Source organism: Engystomops pustulosus, chromosome 7, assembly GCF_040894005.1.
Source record: "Engystomops pustulosus chromosome 7, aEngPut4.maternal, whole genome shotgun sequence".
Classification (NCBI taxonomy): Eukaryota; Metazoa; Chordata; class Amphibia; order Anura; family Leptodactylidae; genus Engystomops; species Engystomops pustulosus.
Genome location: NC_092417.1, coordinates 169,764,954 through 169,788,449, shown reverse-complemented (window position 1 = coordinate 169,788,449; position 23,496 = coordinate 169,764,954). Strand labels below are relative to the sequence as shown.

The 23,496-nt window shown below is 47.0% G+C and overlaps 1 protein-coding gene across 2 annotated transcripts in view; it reads right to left on the bottom strand.

Moving 5' to 3' along the window:
• Positions 1-1,178: 1,178 nt before the first annotated feature.
• Positions 1,179-23,496, bottom strand: part of PRMT3 (protein arginine methyltransferase 3) — a 70,181-nt gene continuing 47,863 nt past the window's right edge. For both annotated transcript variants that reach the window (XM_072118930.1, XM_072118928.1), the window contains 3 exons: positions 12,947-12,997; positions 12,694-12,781; positions 1,179-1,357 (listed from right to left, as the gene is read on the bottom strand). In XM_072118930.1, coding sequence (XP_071975031.1) covers positions 1,248-1,357; positions 12,694-12,781; positions 12,947-12,997 — 249 coding nt within the window. In that variant the 3' untranslated portion in view covers positions 1,179-1,247. The remainder of the gene's footprint in view (positions 1,358-12,693; positions 12,782-12,946; positions 12,998-23,496) is intronic.

The following is a 23,496-nucleotide window of genomic DNA, read 5'->3' as shown; positions in this document are numbered from 1 at the left end:
TGCGCTCTCCATACATCTCCCGAAACTTTTCTAATGTATCGAGTCTGGAATTTATACAGTGTTACAATTACAACCATGATCTGAGGGCAGCCACAAAGCTCAACAAATTGTTAAATAACCTGCGACACCGGTATGTGCCCCCACAGCAGCGAGTGTGCCCTCCATAGTAATCAGAATTCCCCCCCATAGCAGCCAAAGTGCCCCCTCATAGTAGCCAGTTTTAACCCCTAATATAGCCTAAGTGCCCACCATAGTAACCAGCCCCCCCCCCCCCACTGTAGCCAGAATGCCCCCCATAGAAAACCAGCAGCCCTACCCCGCAGTGCCCCCCCCCCCCAAAAAAAAATTACCTTTCCCCGCACCCCCAAAGCCACAGCTGTCTACTTCTTCATGTGAAGCAGGAAGATGTGAGGTGAAGACATCATCACATCTACAGCTTTAAAGCCGGTCATACAGGAAGAAGAAGGGGACAGCTGCTGCTTAGGGGGAGTGGGGAAAGGTGAGTATCGGAGAACTCTGCCCCAATGCTGCTCTCCTGACTAGCATAGTAAAGGGGTAGGAAGCCAGAGCTGGGCCGGATAACAAAGGGTCGCAGGCCGGATTTGGCCCATGGGCCTTGTGTTCGACACCCGTGGCTCCATAGCCCTTGTACTTTGAGTGATCGATGTAGTGTCCAAAAATCAGACGAGACTGGTGAAACCGTATCCTAGATCAAGTTCCCTAGTGTCCAAAATTTTTGTAAAAAAATAGAATTATTTTAATAGAAAAACCCTAAATGCTCCCATCACCCCCCTTTCCTTAAAACTGCTAAAATAAATAAAATCATAAACATGTTAGGAATTGTCGTGTCCCAAAATGCCCGATCTATCAATATATAAATATGGTTATTTCAGGCGGTGAACCCCATAACGGAAAATACCACCAAAATGTCCGAATTGCCACGGAATCGGGGCTAAAATTCAGTGGCAGTGGCTGGGCTCCCAAGATGGTCTGACCTTGCATCTGCTATATAAGAGACTGCCTCTTAGGGCTGCACAGATATGTGTAAGGATCATAAATTTTGCCCCGCATTTATATAGAATGGGGAATCCCGAGTTCCTGGATGAACAGGCATCAGCACTGCGGGTACAGAGCCACGGAGATGCTTAGACAATGTGGACAGACTCAACAATCACAGGTGAATTTTCGCATGATTTTATTCAAATAGATAGAAAAAGAAGTGCTGATCTCGGCAGAGATGTCGGCCATTACTGGAGCAGGTAGGTTTGGCTGATGCCACCTACACACAGGGTGATTATAAGAGAGCGCGGGTCCTTCCTGTTCTTGCGCACCGTTATCTTGCCGTCCAGAGTTTTACCTGCAGAGAGAAAGGAGCGATCATTAAACCAACCAACCAAAAGCACCTGATCTCCTACTGCGATGTATAAAGTTTCATTTGTCTCCGTGGTAACAGACTACAAACAAACCCTTTATGTAGTCTGATCATTTATTATTCAGCTTCATCACTCGCCTTTTCTAGATACCCAGAGAGAAAGCAGACAAGGCAGCAACACTTATTGGTAGGATGGGACTCCCCGTGGTCTGTAGTTATAGTATCATAAGTCGGCATGCTGTTGGATAGTCTGTTAAAGGAAATCTACCACCAGGATGACAGATTGTAAACCAAGCACACTGACATACTGGTGCGTGCCCCCTCTGGCAGGATCTGCTCTTCTTGTAGCTTTGTATGCCTTTGTTTTTAAGAAAAAGAGGTTTTAAAAATTATGCAGATGAGCCTTCGGGCTCCTTCCAAGCTCCATTGACATCTATAGAGTCTGGAGCCCCAGAGGCTCATTTGCATAATATGTGAAACCCTTTTTATTGTAAAAACAAGGTCCTAAGAAGCTAAATGAAAAGCTGAACCTGCCAGAGGGGGCACTCACCAGTATGTCAGTGTGCTTGGTTTACAATTCTTTATCCTGGTGGTAGATTTCCTTTAAACCTTAGCAGACTGTGGGTGGAGCTTAGCCGTATCTCACTGCTATAAATGAGTGGGTATAGATGTCCTAGAATACCCCTGACAAGCCATAACTGCAGTATTACAAAGACTGTAATCTTTAGGCATGGCCAGCTGTAGGGTGGCAACATCTGAACAAATCCAGGGAGACCGGGGTGGTATAGAGTGCGGCTCAGCAGTGCCATTTACAGGGCGGTTATTTGTGCTACCATTTCTTTGGTGCTTCTGGAGTGGCTTCTAGCGCTGCACTGCAGTATTTTTTTGTGCTGAACTGGAACTGCAGGAATTGAAACTTTTGTGATGGTATGTGGAGCTGCAATGTCATAGTTGTTGTCATTATTTTCTACTACACTGCCATTTTTGTCTGATATTTCTGGGGTGGATTTTTTTGCTGCATTTGTAGTGTTAAGTGTCTAAGGGGTGGTACTGTGTGCTGTACCGCAGTACTTCTATTTTCTGTGACACTACATTATTTTTGGTGCTTTAGGGGGTGGTATTTTGTTCTACACTGTAGCGTTTAGTGCTTTAGGGGGTGGTATTTTGTTCTACACTGTAGCGTTTAGTGCTTTAGGGGGTGGTATTTTGTTCTGCACTGTAGCGTTTAGTGCCTTAGGGGTGGTATTTTGTTCTACACTGTAGCGTTTAGTGCTTTAGGGGTGCGATTTTGTTTTGCACTGCAGTGTTTAGTGCCTTCGGGGTGGCATTTTGTTCAGCACTGTAGCGTTTAGTGCCTTAGGGGTGGTATTTTGTTCTGCACTGTAGCGTTTAGTGCCTTAGGGGTGGCATTTTGTTCTGCACTGTAGCGTTTAGTGCCTTAGGGGTGGCATTTTGTTCTGCACTGTAGCGTTTAGTGCCTTAGGGGTGGCATTTTGTTCTGCACTGTAGCGTTTAGTGCTTTAGGGGTGGCATTTTGTTCTGCACTGTAGCGTTTAGTGCTTTAGGGGTGGCATTTTGTTCTGCACTGTAGCGTTTAGTGCCTTAGGGGTGGCATTTTGTTCTGCACTGTAGTGTTTAGTGCTTTAGGGGTGGCATTTTGTTCTGCACTGTAGCGTTTAGTGCTTTAGGGGTGGCATTTTGTTCTGCACTGTAGCGTTTAGTGCCTTAGGGGTGGTATTTTGTTCTGCACTGTAGCGTTTAGTGCTTTAGGGGTGGCATTTTGTTCTGCACTGTAGCGTTTAGTGCCTTAGGGGTGGCATTTTGTTCTGCACTGTAGCGTTTAGTGCCTTAGGGGTGGCATTTTGTTCTGCACTGTAGCGTTTAGTGCCTTAGGGGTGGCATTTTGTTCTGCACTGTAGCGTTTAGTGCTTTAGGGGTGGCATTTTGTTCTGCACTGTAGTGTCTTAAGGGTGGTATTGTGTGCTGTTCTGCAGTGCTTGTATTTTCTGCTGAGCTATATTATTTTTTGGTGCTTTAGTGTTGGTATTTTCTGCTGCACTGGAGTGTTTAGTGCCTTAGGGGTTGTATTTTCTATAGAATTGTAGTGTTTAATACTTTAGGGGGTGGTATTTTGTTCTGCAGTGTAGTGTTTGGTTCCTTAGGGGGTGGCATTTTGTTCTGCACTGGAGCGTTTAGTGCCTTAGGGGTTGTATTTTCTATAGAATTGTAGTGTTTAGTGCTTTAGGGGGTGGCATTTTGTTCTGCAGTGTCGTTTCTAGTGCCTTATGGGTGGTATTGTGTGCTGTACTGCAGTGCTTGTATTTTCTGCTGCACATTATTTTTTTGGTGCTTTAGGGTTGGTATTTTCCATAGAATTGCAGTTTTTAGTGCTTTAGGGGTGGTATTTTCTGCTGCACTGTAGTGTTTAGTGCTTTAGGGGTGGTATTTTGTACTGTAATGCTGTACTTGTTTGACACATCTGGGGTTGTATTTTCTGCAGATTTTTTTTTTTGCGGCTTCAGTAGTGGTATTTGGTGCTGAACGTCAGTACTGGTTTGGTGCTACATGGATGATATTCTGTGAACCTGTTTGGTATTACTTTTGATAGTAGTACCTTTTGATGCACTGCAGCGTCTGTTGTTCTTGGGTTGGTATTTTGTACTGCACTACTGTTCCTGTTGGTGCTTCTGGGGTGAAATTTTGAGTTGCACTATGGTATGAAGTTTGGTATTTCAGCTTTATTCCTTCTTTTGTTTTGTTGGACACTGTCTGAGAAGACGCTTTTTCTTCCGTGAATTCCCTCCGTGCCCCTTTAAATCTCTGGCGTTAGTGGCGGCGCTTTGCTGGAGAGAGGTAATCAATGTATAATTTGCTGGCTGGAAGCAGCAGCTAAACCTTCAATCTGCTTTGTGGAGTCTTCTCCTCGCTGCTGAGCAGAACCTGGCGCTCCGCAACACGCGGCCTGATCGCAACAATTAATCAGTGTCATGTAGATATCAGATGACTGATGTATTCAGCAGCTCGAGCGGCCCGGAGCTGGAGACGACGTCTCAGAGGAAGAGATCCACTTCACCCCATCCTCCTCATCACCTCCCTCCCGCCTGCAGATTAGGAGGGAATCTTCCCATAAATATCTGGTTCTTCACCATAAGATATCCCTTCACCAGAATTACCATATATATACACACACATGTAGGTTATCACTGAGGAGGTTCAAGGGTAAGTAGGACCTGGTGGAGAAAAACCCTGCAGTCAGGCAACCGGGGGAGACAAACCCCTCTCCACTGCAGTAAGGGGACTGGGGGAGACAACCCCTCTCCACTGCAGTAAGAGGGATGGGGGAGACTACCCCTCCTGCAGTAAGAGGGATGGGGGAGACTACCCCTCCTGCAGTAAGAGGGACCGGGGGAGACTACCCCTCCTGCAGTAAGAGGGACCGGGGGAGACTACCCCTCCTGCAGTAAGAGGGACCGGGGGAGACTACCCCTCCTGCAGTAAGAGGGACCGGGGGAGACTACCTCTCCGGCAGTAAGAGGGACCGGGGGAGACTACCCCTCCGGCAGTAAGAGGGACCGGGGGAGACTACCCCTCCGGCAGTAAGAGGGACCGGGGGAGACTACCCCTCCGGCAGTAAGAGGGACCGGGGGAGACTACCCCTCCGGCAGTAAGAGGGACCGGGGGAGACTACCCCTCCGGCAGTAAGAGGGACCGGGGGAGACTACCCCTCCGGCAGTAAGAGGGACCGGGGGAGACTACCCCTCCGGCAGTAAGAGGGACCGGGGGAGACTACCCCTCCGGCAGTAAGAGGGACCGGGGGAGACTACCCCTCCGGCAGTAAGAGGGACCGGGGGAGACTACCCCTCCGGCAGTAAGAGGGACCGGGGGAGACTACCCCTCCGGCAGTAAGAGGGACCGGGGGAGACTAACCCTCCGGCAGTAAGAGGGACCGGGGGAGACTAACCCTCCGGCAGTAAGAGGGACCGGGGGAGACTAACCCTCCTGCAGTAAGAGGGACCGGGGGAGACTACCCCTCCTGCAGTAAGAGGGACCGGGGGAGACTACCCCTCCTGCAGTAAGAGGGACCGGGGGAGACTACCCCTCCTGCAGTAAGAGGGACCGGGGGAGACTACCCCTCCGGCAGTAAGAGGGACCGGGGGAGACTACCCGTCCGGCAGTAAGCGGGACCGGGGGAGACTACCCCTCCGGCAGTAAGAGGGACCGGGGGAGACTACCCCTCCGGCAATAAGAGGGACCGGGGGAGACTAACCCTCCGGCAATAAGAGGGACCGGGGGAGACTAACCCTCCGGCAATAAGAGGGACCGGGGGAGACTAACCCTCCTGCAGTAAGGGGACCGGGGGAGACTACCCCTCCTGCAGTAAGGGGACTGGGGGAGAGTACTCCCGCCCAAAGCAGTCAGGGAACAAGGTAGTATGCACCCCTCCCCTCATGCAATAAGGGGACACTAACCCCCCTCACTGCATTAAGGGGACCAGAGGACTGTAGCGTTTAGTGCCTTAGGGGTGGTATTTTGTTCTACACTGTAGCGTTTAGTGCTTTAGGGGTGCGATTTTGTTTTGCACTGCAGTGTTTAGTGCCTTCGGGGTGGCATTTTGTTCAGCACTGTAGCGTTTAGTGCCTTAGGGGTGGTATTTTGTTCTGCACTGTAGCGTTTAGTGCCTTAGGGGTGGCATTTTGTTCTGCACTGTAGCGTTTAGTGCCTTAGGGGTGGCATTTTGTTCTGCACTGTAGCGTTTAGTGCCTTAGGGGTGGCATTTTGTTCTGCACTGTAGCGTTTAGTGCTTTAGGGGTGGCATTTTGTTCTGCACTGTAGCGTTTAGTGCTTTAGGGGTGGCATTTTGTTCTGCACTGTAGCGTTTAGTGCCTTAGGGGTGGCATTTTGTTCTGCACTGTAGTGTTTAGTGCTTTAGGGGTGGCATTTTGTTCTGCACTGTAGCGTTTAGTGCTTTAGGGGTGGCATTTTGTTCTGCACTGTAGCGTTTAGTGCCTTAGGGGTGGTATTTTGTTCTGCACTGTAGCGTTTAGTGCTTTAGGGGTGGCATTTTGTTCTGCACTGTAGCGTTTAGTGCCTTAGGGGTGGCATTTTGTTCTGCACTGTAGCGTTTAGTGCCTTAGGGGTGGCATTTTGTTCTGCACTGTAGCGTTTAGTGCCTTAGGGGTGGCATTTTGTTCTGCACTGTAGCGTGGTAAGGGTGGTATTGTGTGCTGTTCTGCAGTGCTTGTATTTTCTGCTGAGCTATATTATTTTTTGGTGCTTTAGTGTTGGTATTTTCTGCTGCACTGGAGTGTTTAGTGCCTTAGGGGTTGTATTTTCTATAGAATTGTAGTGTTTAATACTTTAGGGGGTGGTATTTTGTTCTGCAGTGTAGTGTTTGGTTCCTTAGGGGGTGGCATTTTGTTCTGCACTGGAGCGTTTAGTGCCTTAGGGGTTGTATTTTCTATAGAATTGTAGTGTTTAGTGCTTTAGGGGGTGGCATTTTGTTCTGCAGTGTCGTTTCTAGTGCCTTATGGGTGGTATTGTGTGCTGTACTGCAGTGCTTGTATTTTCTGCTGCACATTATTTTTTTGGTGCTTTAGGGTTGGTATTTTCCATAGAATTGCAGTTTTTAGTGCTTTAGGGGTGGTATTTTCTGCTGCACTGTAGTGTTTAGTGCTTTAGGGGTGGTATTTTGTACTGTAATGCTGTACTTGTTTGACACATCTGGGGTTGTATTTTCTGCAGATTTTTTTTTTTGCGGCTTCAGTAGTGGTATTTGGTGCTGAACGTCAGTACTGGTTTGGTGCTACATGGATGATATTCTGTGAACCTGTTTGGTATTACTTTTGATAGTAGTACCTTTTGATGCACTGCAGCGTCTGTTGTTCTTGGGTTGGTATTTTGTACTGCACTACTGTTCCTGTTGGTGCTTCTGGGGTGAAATTTTGAGTTGCACTATGGTATGAAGTTTGGTATTTCAGCTTTATTCCTTCTTTTGTTTTGTTGGACACTGTCTGAGAAGACGCTTTTTCTTCCGTGAATTCCCTCCGTGCCCCTTTAAATCTCTGGCGTTAGTGGCGGCGCTTTGCTGGAGAGAGGTAATCAATGTATAATTTGCTGGCTGGAAGCAGCAGCTAAACCTTCAATCTGCTTTGTGGAGTCTTCTCCTCGCTGCTGAGCAGAACCTGGCGCTCCGCAACACGCGGCCTGATCGCAACAATTAATCAGTGTCATGTAGATATCAGATGACTGATGTATTCAGCAGCTCGAGCGGCCCGGAGCTGGAGACGACGTCTCAGAGGAAGAGATCCACTTCACCCCATCCTCCTCATCACCTCCCTCCCGCCTGCAGATTAGGAGGGAATCTTCCCATAAATATCTGGTTCTTCACCATAAGATATCCCTTCACCAGAATTACCATATATATACACACACATGTAGGTTATCACTGAGGAGGTTCAAGGGTAAGTAGGACCTGGTGGAGAAAAACCCTGCAGTCAGGCAACCGGGGGAGACAAACCCCTCTCCACTGCAGTAAGGGGACTGGGGGAGACAACCCCTCTCCACTGCAGTAAGAGGGATGGGGGAGACTACCCCTCCTGCAGTAAGAGGGATGGGGGAGACTACCCCTCCTGCAGTAAGAGGGACCGGGGGAGACTACCCCTCCTGCAGTAAGAGGGACCGGGGGAGACTACCCCTCCTGCAGTAAGAGGGACCGGGGGAGACTACCCCTCCTGCAGTAAGAGGGACCGGGGGAGACTACCTCTCCGGCAGTAAGAGGGACCGGGGGAGACTACCCCTCCGGCAGTAAGAGGGACCGGGGGAGACTACCCCTCCGGCAGTAAGAGGGACCGGGGGAGACTACCCCTCCGGCAGTAAGAGGGACCGGGGGAGACTACCCCTCCGGCAGTAAGAGGGACCGGGGGAGACTACCCCTCCGGCAGTAAGAGGGACCGGGGGAGACTACCCCTCCGGCAGTAAGAGGGACCGGGGGAGACTACCCCTCCGGCAGTAAGAGGGACCGGGGGAGACTACCCCTCCGGCAGTAAGAGGGACCGGGGGAGACTACCCCTCCGGCAGTAAGAGGGACCGGGGGAGACTACCCCTCCGGCAGTAAGAGGGACCGGGGGAGACTACCCCTCCGGCAGTAAGAGGGACCGGGGGAGACTAACCCTCCGGCAGTAAGAGGGACCGGGGGAGACTAACCCTCCGGCAGTAAGAGGGACCGGGGGAGACTAACCCTCCGGCAGTAAGAGGGACCGGGGGAGACTAACCCTCCTGCAGTAAGAGGGACCGGGGGAGACTACCCCTCCTGCAGTAAGAGGGACCGGGGGAGACTACCCCTCCTGCAGTAAGAGGGACCGGGGGAGACTACCCCTCCTGCAGTAAGAGGGACCGGGGGAGACTACCCCTCCGGCAGTAAGAGGGACCGGGGGAGACTACCCGTCCGGCAGTAAGCGGGACCGGGGGAGACTACCCCTCCGGCAGTAAGAGGGACCGGGGGAGACTACCCCTCCGGCAATAAGAGGGACCGGGGGAGACTAACCCTCCGGCAATAAGAGGGACCGGGGGAGACTAACCCTCCGGCAATAAGAGGGACCGGGGGAGACTAACCCTCCTGCAGTAAGGGGACCGGGGGAGACTACCCCTCCTGCAGTAAGGGGACTGGGGGAGAGTACTCCCGCCCAAAGCAGTCAGGGAACAAGGTAGTATGCACCCCTCCCCTCATGCAATAAGGGGACACTAACCCCCCTCACTGCATTAAGGGGACCAGAGGAGACTATTCCCCCCCCTCCACCACCGCATCCAGAAGACTGGGGAGACACACCCTCCAGAAGTAAGGGGACCCCCCCATACAGTCAAGAAAACTACCAGACAAACTGTAAGGGGACTGGAGGACACTACCCCCTCTATAGCAGTAATGGACTGGGGGAGAGTACCCCCGTCCCCTACAGTAAAGGGATTGGGGGAGACTACCTCCCACCCCCCCTTGCAGTCAGGGACCAGGACAGAACACACCCCTGAGGGGGAGGTTTTGGAGATTGTTTTGTTTCATTGCTGTCAATCCTCAAAGATAAATGGTAGAATGTCTGTGATGTCGCTTTGCATAGAGCAGTCCTGTCCTATGTGATAAATCCCTCTACGTTGATGAGTTTTTATACATTATACGCAAATATTTTTCTCTCCAATGGAAATTATTTTCGCGCTCCGGTCTTTTTTCTTGCAGGTTGTACTTGTTCTGTGACAGCGGCGCCCATCCGAACAATAAATACGCCCTGCGCCCTGGCAGGATCCGGAGGCGGCAATTGATCAGAGGTTAATTTTCTCATATTTCCTCCTGGTCACCTCACTCCCAGCACTGAATACTGATTTACTCCAGACACATTTTAGGGAAATCCACGGAGCTCTAGATCCCTATACAAGTGTCCTGCTATGCTGCTAGGATTCTGGTTAACTAAATACAAAAAGTTTTGGGTGTGATGGAGGGAAACGGCTTTATAGGGTCAATATAAGGGGAGCCCAGGATACAGTAAGGTCAACTGCATCCATTATATGACCAGGAAGGAGAGAAGACACAGAGACACAGGGTATGACGGCTTTATATGGGAATTTACAAGAACTGTAGATTGGTCAGTGAAGAGATGGAACTGGATTCATGGTCATTGGTCAAAGCTTGAGACGAACTTTAGGTTGAATGGCCATGGATGGGAAGGAAAGTGAAGCTGGTGATAGGGGAAATTAGGTCGGACAACCTTAGGTGAAAGCTCAAAGCTCTATTGGTTCACCACCAAACCTCAAAATCCCACTTTTAAGACTTGAGAGAATGTACGTGAGAAATGAGGTCATGCTCAAAGCTCCTCTAGTTGCAGGAAATGGTAAACACCAAGAGAAACACACAAAATTTTGAGCTATGATTGGGAGGTGTTGTCTAGAGATCAATGGGCAATGCCCTGTTGGAGGCCCATACTTTTTGCTTTAGATGTAGTCAGTTGGGATATAATCACTAAAGATATATCTACAAAAGTATATCTACACAAGGTTCAGGGTCTACCGGTGGTCTTGGATTATAAGAATCCCCATATATAACAATGTTTGAAGACCCACAAATCTGACCCTTGATTTGAGCTTTGGTTCTGGATCCCTACTTCTATGGGCCCAGTCAGTCTCGGTATGGATGAACCATCTGGGTTGTAGGGATTGGGGTCTTGTAAGGATAAGATGTGGCAGAGCAGTGATTGAAACAATACAGAGAGAATGCAGAGCACAGCGGAGGATCGTGTACTGATGAGGCTTGTGTATTCAGGACAAGCTTCTCCGAGCCGACAGATACCATCTAAAGAATCTAAAATCAGGGACGGTGTGTGCCGAGCGGAGCTAGGACTGCAATGCGGAGTCGGCATGTGAAATGAACACATTATAGTCTATGCCGGGGGAGACATAAAGTTCCAGAACATATCACTCTCCTCGTTCAGCGCGAGAGGCAGGCGCTTCATCTCGCCTCCATCATGTGAGATATGACGAGAGGGCTTCTGGCGGAGGGACGGCCCAAATAATGAAAAGAGACAAACTGGGCTTATGTTCGTGACACGGCCGTGATGGCAGGTAGTAAAGAGACCGGCGCACAAGGGGAGGGAGGCAGACAGAGGGGAAACACAGAGGAAGGAAGAATGGTGAGGGAGAAACTGAGATAGTACATGGGGAGGGGGTGAGAACTTACAGAGCTAGTGGATATGGGGGAGAGGAGGGAACAATGTATAAGAATCTGAGAAGAAGACGAAGAAGAGACAATGTATAAGGATAGAAGGAGGAAGAAGAAGAGACAATGTATAAGGATAGAAGGAGGAAGAAGAAGAGGTGAACATGTATAAGAAGAGGTGATGTATAAAAATACAAGGAGGAAAAGGAGACAATGTATAAAGAGGATGAAGAAGAGACAATGGCCCACATTTATTAAAGTCCCTGCACCATTTTTTTGTCCGACATTGCACGTTCTTTTCAGTGCTAACTGCTTACTGAGGCGCTGGGCGATCTTGGTCAGCTCCACAGAGATGGAATGGAGCACCCCCCGTTGCTCCATTAATCTCGGGGTGCAACGGGGGGTGCGACGGAGGACCATTCTTGTGATCTGTGGGGGGTCTCATCACGGAGACCCCCACCGATCAGCACGTTAGTCCCTATCCTGTGGATAGGGTCCAACATGTTTGGTGGGAAAACTCTGCACTCTGTCGGAGCAGTGCAGGGGGCACCATATTTATGAAGAACAAGCTCCATAAATACTGAATCTGGCGCCCCCTGCACAATACACAGGCAAACTGCACATAGTACACACTGTTTTTGATAAATGTGGGCCTGTGTATAAGGATAAAGGGAGGAGGAAGAAGAGGTGAAAATGTATAAGAATCTGAGGAAGAGGAAGAGGAGACAATGTATAAGAAGTAACACGATAAAAATCTTAGGAGGAAAAAGAGGTGAAAATGTATAAGAATCTGAGTAAGAGGAGACCAAATATAAGACAATCTATAAGGATATATGGAGAACAAGGTAACAATGTATAATCTGAGGAGGAATCATAGGTAACAATGTATAAGAATCTGATGAGTAAGAGGTAACAATGTATAAGGATAAAATGATGAGAAGAGGTGACATTGTATAAAGATATCATCAGGAGAAAGTGGAGACAATGTATAAGGATGTGAGGAGGAGGAGAAAAGGAGACAATAGCTATGACTAAGGGCCTATTATTATAGCCAAAATGTGTCAGACCAAATCAGTTTTTTCCACCAAAGCCTGTACCTTTTAATGGATTAATACAAAAGTTACTTATCAAGTTCCTGAGATGTTACTTTATGGTTCCCTAAACGAGGAGATAAAGTATAAGAATGTAAGGAGGAGAAGAGGTGACAATGTATAAGAATGTAAGGAGGAGAAGAGGTGACAATGTATAAGAATGTAAGGAGGAGAAGAGGTGACAATGTATAAGAATGTAAGGAGGAGAAGAGGTGACAATGTAGAAGAATGTAAGGAGGAGAAGAGGTGACAATGTATAAGAAAGTAAGGAGGAGAAGAGGTGACAATGTAGAAGAATGTAAGGAGGAGAAGAGGTGACAATGTATAAGAATGTAAGGAGGAGAAGAGGTGACAATGTAGAAGGATTTGAGGAGGAATAACCTTGATGGATGAGGGATGTGCGGTATCAGGTCTTATAGGGGAGTAATAAGAGGTGTAGTCATATAGTAAATGGTATTACAGAGGTCAGGGCTGGCGAGTGACACAGCAGAGAGGTGTATGCGATGGGTGCCACTCATCCCCCACGGTCTCCTTACCGGCACTGAGCGCCAGCGGCTTCTCCAGGAGGAACACCGTCTGCTTCCAGTGGGTCTTGGTGCACGTGGGGCCGGTGGAGAACGAGACCTAATGACACAGATTGGGAGCAGCACTTGTAATATCACGCTACATTACTTTATTACATGAAATGCTTACAACAACAAAAAGCACCTTGTGCGCACACAGCCCGGGGCACGCCGCACACACAGGCGCTCCCCGTAATTAATTTACACTGGCGTCTGATGTACTTACTGGTGTATGACAATCCTTCTCAAAGAACATGTCAAAATATCCGGCAACGGCCTAGAAGAGGAAAACAGGAGAAGATCAGTCACTGCAGGCACGACCCTAACGCCCCCTCATTCTTTATTATATTCCAGTATTATGTTATATCTGCTCCTGGGAAAGCTGGGTAGTATAGGTTCAAATTGCAAAAGTCCTTAGTTAGATAATTTACATTGTGGTGGGGGTCTGGTTAGAGGAATTGCACTGGGGTTCATGTGATAGGCTTGTGAGGCACCATGCAGAGTCGGATTAAAGGGTGGGCGCGCGCCCCGGGGCCCCCACCAAGTGTGAGCGAATCGGTCAGGCTGTATATAGATGTATTACTGGGGGTAAAGTGGCTGTGTGTAGAGGTATGTATTATGAGGGAATAGTGGATAGTGGGCAGAAGGACATTTATGTATGCTACATTCAGTGGGGCCTCCACCAGATTTTGCACCCAGGCGCCATGTATGTGAGACCACCACATGTGTACTATGGACAAATGCTAGACCCCAATGGATGCGTAAGGGTCTAAAGAGGGGGGCCTATCCATACAGAGATGAAGCAAAAACATTTCACTTTATATTCATGAACCAGAAGGATCAGGATGAGCATGCACAGGTAAAATCAACAGTTACTAGACCTGGAAATACAGTATCGATGCCTGTAATCTACGAGCACACTTCTAGCATAATTTGGATGCTTCTACACGTGAAACGTGATCACCGATACGAGAAACCTGGAGCAAAAGCGTAAAAAAAAGATTAAAAAAACCCAAAAACCTGACACTGCAAATCCCAAAAGCGTCGCTGCGTCTGCCAAGTAATTACTGCGGTTTGTAAAGGCGTCTGTGTTGCGGACCGGTGGGGGCGGGGGGATTTAATGGCGCTACGTCGGGAACACATTGTTTCTGAGTGCGGCGTCTTCAGGCTATTTAAAAGCGAGAAGACACTGAGGACGCGATCCAGCGCGGGGCTCATCCCCCAGTGCAATCCTTCCTATAACCCACTCCTCCGCTCCCTGCGTCCTGCCAGTTGTAGAGTCATTGACTCGTTAAAGCCGCCCGCCCGGAACTAATTACTTTCACTCCACAAAATTCTACACAGTCTTCACAAAAACAAATTCCAGATGAGTCATAAAATTCTGCCGCCTGCAGCAAGATGCTCCGCCAGGAGAGGATTTACTACACCGAGGAGGCAGAAGTCCTTGAGTCGTCCTCTTCTGACAAGTCCATACTTATATCCGCAACTTGGAAAGCTGGGTGGCGAGCTCTACGGATACCATGATATCCAGCAGCTATCCCAAGACCACCGAAGGGTTAACCTATAAATATGAAATCTATAGGACATAGGTTCGGGGTAGTCTATACCCAAATCATTACAAAATCTGTCCCGAAATTCCTCAGATGTAGATTCATTGCAGATTTTCTCATGGAATTTGGTATCCATGAAATCCCATATACAGGCGGTCCCCTACTTAAGAACACTCGACTTACATACGACCCCTAGTTACAAACGGACCTCTGGATATTGGTAATTTACTGTACTTTAGTCCTAGGCTACAATAATCAGATATAACAGTTATCACAGGCGTCTGTAATGAAGCTTTAGTGTTACTCCTGATTCTTATGACAATCCAACATTTTTAAAATCCAATTGTCACAGAGACCAAAAAAGTTCTGGCTGGGATTACAATGATAAAATATACAGTTCCGACTTACATACAAATTCAACTTAAGAACAAACCTACAGACCCTATCTTGTATGTAACTCAGGGACTGCCTGTAATTTAAAGCTACGGATATATAGACCAGAATCTTTCTGTAAAAAAAAATAAAAAATCAGTGCTGAAAATTGGAATTCCGCAGTGGAAACAGATGTAACTATAATCCAACATTCCGGTTGCTATTGGAAATACTGTAAGAGAAACATAATATTCCAGAATATGGAAATTTGCCAAGAGGCTTACAGACCGACCTGCAGGCATGGGAACCAAATTTTTACGTAAAAAACCCCCCCAAAAAACTGTGCAGAGATATTTGCTGCAATTCCGTAATGTGTAGGGATTATGGCCATTATCTTAACAGGTGCCATATTGGATCATGGGTACGATTTCACATCAAAAGGAGGTCATGATCAGATTTGTCTCCAAAATCGATTGCTGCAATCAGATCTGTAATATCTCTTGTGGATCAGTATTTACAAACAAACAGATTCTCATGAAGGTTCGTTACGATTGGGTCCTGTCCCTTCAGCTGTGTGTTCAGCACCAGGGACAACACGGCACATAGCTGTGCATCACAGGGAACGTTCCTGGTCATTGTCGCACATTTCCGAGTTGAAAACGTTTGAACCACAAGAGATATTACAGATTTGATTGCGGCAATCGATTCCTGAAACAATTCTGCCCTTATCGGATAGGTTACAGGACCACCTTCCCTTCAGAAAAACGTGCCCTTGATGCGGTATGGTGCCTTTCCGGCAACTTCCTGGCTGCGCTCAGCACCATCAGTCGTAGCAATGGCGCATATTTATATAGGCGGTATACATGGCCCTATATGAAAAAACAAAACTCTATACTCACCTCCGGCTTCTCCTCATCTGGCCTGCGTGCATCACTATGATGTGTCGGGGTCACGTGATGTCATAGTGTTGCACACAGGCTGAAGGAGGAGAAGACGCTGGGGGCATGCATAGAGGTTATTTTTAAAGGGGGGGCATCTGCTGCGGACAATTCTCTAAACGAGGGGGGGGGCATCTGCTGCGGACAATTCTCTAAACGAGGGGGGGGCATCTGCTGCGGACAATTCTCTAAACGAGGGGGGGGCATCTGCTGCGGACAATTCTCTAAACGAGGGGGGGCATCTGCTGCGGACAATTCTCTAAACGAGGGGGGGCATCTGCTGCGGACAATTCTCTAAACGAGGGGGGGCATCTGCTGCGGACAATTCTCTAAACGAGGGGGGGCATCTGCTGCGGACAATTCTCTAAACGAGGGGGGGCCATCTGCTGCGGACAATTCTCTAAACGAGGGGGGGACATCTGCTGCGGACAATTCTCTAAACGAGGGGGGGACATCTGCTGCGGACAATTCTCTAAACGAGGGGGGACCCTGCTGCGGACAATTCTGTAAACGAGGGGGGACCCTGCTGCGGACAATTCTGTAAACGAGGGGGGACCCTGCTGCGGACAATTCTGTAAACGAGGGGGGACTCTGCTGCGGACAATTCTGTAAACGAGGGGGGACTCTGCTGCGGACAATTCTGTAAACGAGGGGGGACTCTGCTGCGGACAATTCTGTAAACGAGGGGGGACTCTGCTGCGGACAATTCTGTAAACGAGGGGGGACTCTGCTGCGGACAATTCTGTAAACGAGGGGGGACTCTGCTGCGGACAATTCTGTAAACGAGGGGGGACTCTGCTGCGGACAATTCTGTAAACGAGGGGGGACTCTGCTGCGGACAATTCTGTAAACGAGGGGGGACTCTGCTGCGGACAATTCTGTAAACGAGGGGGGACTCTGCTGCGGACAATTCTGTAAACGAGGGGGGACTCTGCTGCGGACAATTCTGTAAACGAGGGGGGACTCTGCTGCGGACAATTCTGTAAACGAGGGGGGACTCTGCTGCGGACAATTCTGTAAACGAGGGGGGACTCTGCTGCGGACAATTCTGTAAACGAGGGGGGACTCTGCTGCGGACAATTCTGTAAACGAGGGGGGACTCTGCTGCGGACAATTCTGTAAACGAGGGGGGACTCTGCTGCGGACAATTCTGTAAACGAGGGGGGACTCTGCTGCGGACAATTCTGTAAACGAGGGGGGACTCTGCTGCGGACAATTCTGTAAACGAGGGGGGACTCTGCTGCGGACAATTCTGTAAACGAGGGGGGACTCTGCTGTGGACATTTCTGTAAAGGGGGGGCTCTGCTATGGACATTTCTGTAAAGGGGCATCTGCTGTGGACATTTCATCAAAGGGGGGCATCTGCTGTGGACATTTCATTAAAGGGGGGTCTCTGCTGTGGACATTTCTGTAAAGGGGGGGGGGTCTGCTGTGGACATTTCATTAAAAGGGGGCCAGTAAGGGCCAACATAAAAATTGGGGGCTCTGCTGTGGACATTCCTGTAAATTGGGGGCTCTGCTGTGGACATTCCTGTAAACTGGGGGCTCTGCTGTGGACATTCCTGTAAACTGGGGGCTCTGCTGTGGACATTTCTGTAAAGGGGGGGCTCTGCTGTGGACATTTCTGTAAAGGGGGGGCTCTGCTGTGGACATTTCTGTAAAGGGGGGGCTCTGCTGTGGACATTTCTGTAAAGGGGGGGCTCTGCTTTGAACATTTCTGTAAAGGGGGGGCTCTGCTTTGAACATTTCTGTAAAGGGGGGGCTCTGCTTTGAACATTTCTGTAAAGGGGGGGCTCTGCTTTGAACATTTCTGTAAAGGGGGGGCTCTGCTTTGAACATTTCTGTAAAGGGGGGGCTCTGCTTTGAGCATTTCTGTAAAGGGGGGGCTCTGCTTTGAGCATTTCTGTAAAGGGGGGGCTCTGCTTTGAGCATTTCTGTAAAGGGGGGGCTCTGCTTTGAACATTTCTGTAAAGGGGGGGCTCTGCTTTGAACATTTCTGTAAAGGGGGGGCTCTGCTTTGAGCATTTCTGTAAAGGAGGGGCTCTGCTTTGAACATTTCTGTAAAGGGGGGGCTCTGCTTTGAGCATTTCTGTAAAGGAGGGGCTCTGCTGTGGACATTTCTGTAAAGGGGGGGCTCTGCTGTGGACATTTCTGTAAAGGGGGGGCTCTGCTGTGGACATTTCTGTAAAGGGGGGGCTCTGCTGTGGACATTTCTGTAAAGGGGGGGCTCTGCTTTGAACATTTCTGTAAAGGGGGGGCTCTGCTTTGAACATTTCTGTAAAGGGGGGGCTCTGCTTTGAGCATTTCTGTAAAGGAGGGGCTCTGCTTTGAACATTTCTGTAAAGGGGGGGCTCTGCTTTGAGCATTTCTGTAAAGGAGGGGCTCTGCTGTGGACATTTCTGTAAAGGGGGGGCTCTGCTGTGGACATTTCTGTAAAGGGGGGGCTCTGCTGTGGACATTTCTGTAAAGGGGGGGCTCTGCTGTGGACATTTCTGTAAAGGGGGGGCTCTGCTTTGAACATTTCTGTAAAGGGGGGGCTCTGCTTTGAACATTTCTGTAAAGGGGGGGCTCTGCTTTGAACATTTCTGTAAAGGGGGGGCTCTGCTTTGAACATTTCTGTAAAGGGGGGGCTCTGCTTTGAACATTTCTGTAAAGGGGGGGCTCTGCTTTGAACATTTCTGTAAAGGGGGGGCTCTGCTTTGAGCATTTCTGTAAAGGAGGGGCTCTGCTTTGAACATTTCTGTAAAGGGGGGGCTCTGCTTTGAACATTTCTGTAAAGGGGGGGCTCTGCTTTGAACATTTCTGTAAAGGGGGGGCTCTGCTTTGAACATTTCTGTAAAGGGGGGGCTCTGCTTTGAACATTTCTGTAAAGGGGGGGCTCTGCTTTGAACATTTCTGTAAAGGGGGGGCTCTGCTTTGAACATTTCTGTAAAGGGGGGGCTCTGCTTTGAACATTTCTGTAAAGGGGGGGCTCTGCTTTGAACATTTCTGTAAAGGGGGGGCTCTGCTTTGAACATTTCTGTAAAGGGGGGGCTCTGCTTTGAGCATTTCTGTAAAGGAGGGGCTCTGCTTTGAACATTTCTGTAAAGGGGGGGCTCTGCTTTGAGCATTTCTGTAAAGGGGGGGCTCTGCTTTGAGCATTTCTGTAAAGGAGGGGGCTCTGCTTTGAGCATTTCTGTAAAGGAGGGGCTCTGCTTTGAACATTTCTGTAAAGGGGGGGCTCTGCTTTGAGCATTTCTGTAAAGGAGGGGCTCTGCTTTGAACATTTCTGTAAAGGGGGGCTCCTGCTGTAGACATTTCATTAAAAGGGGGCCAGTAAGGGCTAACATAAAAAACTACATCCCATGAGGTAGCAATCTGTGAACAGACACTGAACCAGCAGCAGACACAGGCCGTGAGATACCGAGTCATGCAGCTTAACCTGCAAACAGAGGAAGGGAGTAGATTTAGAGGAAGGTAAAGCTTAGACTGCAAAATTCCCAAAGAATTCTTGAAAAATAAAAAAAACCTTGCTGGTCGGGGTCACAGGAGAGGCCAAACCCGAAGCCCCCCCCCCCCCATGGGTTCCCGTTCAAAGAAATTAGCTATTTGCCTGACGTCAAGACGTAATCCCAAAACCAGTAATAGATTATGCTGGGCTCAGCTATGGTTGACTTACTGGATTGATTTTCAGTCACCCACAAGAGCAGTTTCCTACCAGCATAAAACACAATCAAGGTCCATCAACATCGATTGTCATAGAACAGAACTGCAGCGGTTTTATTTATTTCTCCAGGAGAAAATTACACAATGGAAAATCCTCAGGAGGAACACAGAAGGCGGAATCAGGAAAACCCCAACAACATATGTAGGTCACATCTACCAGATATGTATAGTATGTAGTAGTATTATAGTAGTTATATTCCTGTACATAGGGGGCAGTATTATAGTAGTTATATTCCTGTACATAGGGGGCAGTATTATAGTAGTTATATTCCTGTACATAGGAGGCAGTATTATAGTAGTTATATTCTTGTACATAGGGGGCAGTATTATAGTAGTTATATTCCTGTATATAGGGGGCAGTATTATAGTAGTTATATTATTGTACATAGGGGGCAGTATTATAGTAGTTATATTATTGTACATAGGGGGCAGTATTATAGTAGTTATATTCTTGTACATAGGGGGCAGTATTATAGTAGTTATATTCTTGTACATAGAGGCAGTATTATAGTAGTTATATTCCTGTACATAGGGGGCAGTATTATAGTAGTTATATTCTTGTACATAGGGGGCAGTATTATAGTAGTTATATTCTTGTACATAGGGGGCAGTATTATAGTAGTTATATTCTTGTACATAGGGGACAGTATTATAGTAGTTATATTCTTGTACATAGGGGACAGTATTATAGTAGTTATATTCCTGTACATAGGGGGCAGTATTATAGCAGTTATATTCCTGTACATAGGGGGCAGTATTATAGTAGTTATATTCCGGTACATAGGGGGCAGTATTATAGTAGTTATATTCCTGTACATAGGGGGCAGTATTATAGTAGTTATATTCCTGTACATAGGGGCAGTATTATAGTAGTTATATTCTTGTAGATAGGGGGCAGTATTATAGTAGTTATATTCCTGTACATAGGAGGCAGTATTATAGTAGTTATATTCCTGTACATAGGGGGCAGTATTATAGTAGTTATATTCTTGTACATAGGGGGCAGTATTATAGGAGTTATATTCCTATACATAGGGGGCAGTATTATAGTAGTTATATTCCTGTACATAGGGGCAGTATTATAGTAGTTATATTCCTGTACATAGGGGGCAGTATTATAGTAGTTATATTCCTGTACATAGGGGGCAGTATTATAGTAGTTATATTCTTGTACATAGGGGGCAGTATTACAGTAGTTACATTCTTGTACATAGGGGGCAGTATTACAGTAGTTACATTCTTGTAGATAGGGGGCAGTATTACAGTAGTTACATTCTTGTAGATAGGGGGCAGTATTATAGTAGTTATATTCTTGTACATAGGGGGCAGTATTATAGTAGTTATATTCTTGTACATAGGGGGCAGTATTATAGTAGTTATATTCTTGTACATAGGGGGCAGTATTATAGCAGTTATATTCTTGTACATAGAGGGCAGTATTATAGTAGTTATATTCTTGTACATAGGGGGCAGTATTATAGTAGTTATATTCTTGTACATAGGGGGCAGTATTATAGTAGTTATATTCTTGTACATAGGGGGCAGTATTATAATAGTTATATTCCTGTACATAGGGGGCAGTATTATAGTAGTTATATTCCTGTACATAGGGGGCAGTATTATAGTAGTTATATTCTTGTACATAGGGGGCAGTATTATAGTAGTTATATTCTTGTACATAGACGGCAGTATATAGTAGTTATAGTCTTGTACATAGACGGCAGTATTATAGTAGTTATAGTCTTGTACATAGGGGGCAGTATTATAGTAGTTATATCCTGTACATAGGGGGCAGTATTATAGTAGTTATATTCTGGTACATAGGGGGCAGTATTATAGTAGTTATATTCCTGTACATAGGGGGCAGTATTATAGTAGTTATATTCCTGTACATAGGAGGCAGTATTATAGTAGTTATATTCTTGTACATAGGAGGCAGTAATATAGTAGTTATATTCCTGTACATAGGGGGCAGTATTATAGTAGTTATATTCTTGTACATAGGGGCAGTATTATAGTAGTTATATTCCTGTACATAGGGGGCAGTATTATAGTAGTTATATTCTTGTACATAGGGGGCAGTATTATAGTAGTTATATTCCTGTACATAGGGGGCAGTATTATAGTAGTTATATTCCTGTACATAGGGGGCAGTATTATAGTAGTTATATTCCTGTACATAGGGGACAGTATTATAGTAGTTATATTCTTGTACATAGGGGGCAGTATTATAGTAGTAATATTCTTGTACATAGGGGGCAGTATTATAGTAGTTATATTCCTGTACATAGAGAGCAGTATTATAGTAGTTATATTCTTGTACATAGGGGGCAGTATTATAATAGTTATATTCTTGTACATTATTTAGACAATTGTTTTATTGAGTTTATCAAGACCAGAACTAAATGAGGGTCTTGTATAATGGTGTATGATGGGAGTGTAATAGAATTGTATGAGAAGGTAATATGGGTCAGGGCCGCTGTAGTTACACACTACATGATGCAGCGTTCCTCCATTGGAACCATAAACAAGAATGATTGTGGTTTCTAGCGTTGACCTTGATGGAATATAATTCCTGTAGACCTGCAGTTTTTAGCCCAGGTACTAGCGGCGCCTGTTCTGCTTCTCTCCGTGACCGTGAACAATAAACTTTTACAAGCCGATCAAACAAAAAATACACAACAGGAGAATGATGAATTCAATGAGAATAAAGGAAATTAAACGTTGTCATGGTGGGTTTATCTGGAGGGGCCCATTTGTCATTGTGATGGCCTCGGCCTCGCGTGTTTCGCTGGAGATACAATGAAGCAGTTGGCCACACAAAGTAGGAGGATAATGTTCTGGTGATGGAGTTTAGCCAGGCATGAAGGAGCAGGAGGCACCAGCCGGATAATCCACCTCCAAATCCTCAGAAGGAACAGTTACATTGTATCCAATGTCGCATACAAAGAGCTGCATGGGAAGGTACAGCTCCCCTGGTGAGGTCTGCACTACTGGCAATGTATCACAGCTCAACATAGTTCACTTACACCAGGGGACAGGCTAAAAATAGATAAAAGATATAGCTGGTTACAAACGTCTAAATATCCTGCATATATGGGCAGGGGAGATCTTCCTAAAGCTTTGCCTCTCGTTTCTCTTCTATGAAGATGGTCAACATTCTGCTGTCTGTAGCACAGGCTGTTACAAAATGAAGATACAGATAGTGCTGCCTCCCTGTCTCTCCGCATAGATGATGTAGATACAGATAGTACTGCCTCCTCGTCTCTCCACATAGAGGATGTAGATACAGATAGTACTGCCTCTTCGTCTCTCCACATAAATGATCAACATACAGATGGTACTGCCTCCCTGTCTCGCCACATACATGATGTAGATACAGATAGTACTGTCTCCTTGCGTCTCCACATACATGATGTAAATACAGATAGTACTGCCTCCTCGTCTCTCCACATAGAGGATGTAGATACAGATAGTACTGCCTCTTCGTCTCGCCACATACATGATCAACATACAGATGGTACTGCCTCCCTGTCTCGCCACATACATGATGTAGATACAGAAAGTACTGTCTGCACATACATGATGTAAATACAGATAGTACTGCCTCCCTGTCTCGCCACATAAATGATCAACATACAGATACTACTGCCTCCCTGACTCTCCACATAAATAATGTAGATACAGATAGTACTGCCTCCTTGTGTCTTCACATACATGATGTAGATACAGATAGTACTGCCTCCCTGACTCTCCACATAAATGATGTAGATACAGATAGTACTGCCTCCCTGACTCTCCACATAAATGATCAACATACAGATAGTACTGCCTCCCTGACCTCTCCACATACATGATGTAGATACAGATAGTACTGCCTCCTTGTGTCTTCACATACATGATGTAGATACAGATATTACTGCCTCCTTGTGTCTTCACATACATGATGTAGATACAGATAGTACTGCCTCCCTGTCTCTCCACATAAATTATGTAGATACAGATAGTACTGCCTCCCTGTCTCTCCACATAAATTATGTAGATTCCACCTTGACATAGCCAAAGATATAATTGCCTACATGTATTGAATGTAGGCACAAATAGCAATGCACAATAGTTAATGAACTGGGTGCAGATAGTACTGCTTACCTGTTATTTATTATGTTCTATAGGGTCTATGCATGATCAGTTTTCCCCATTTTCACTGTCAT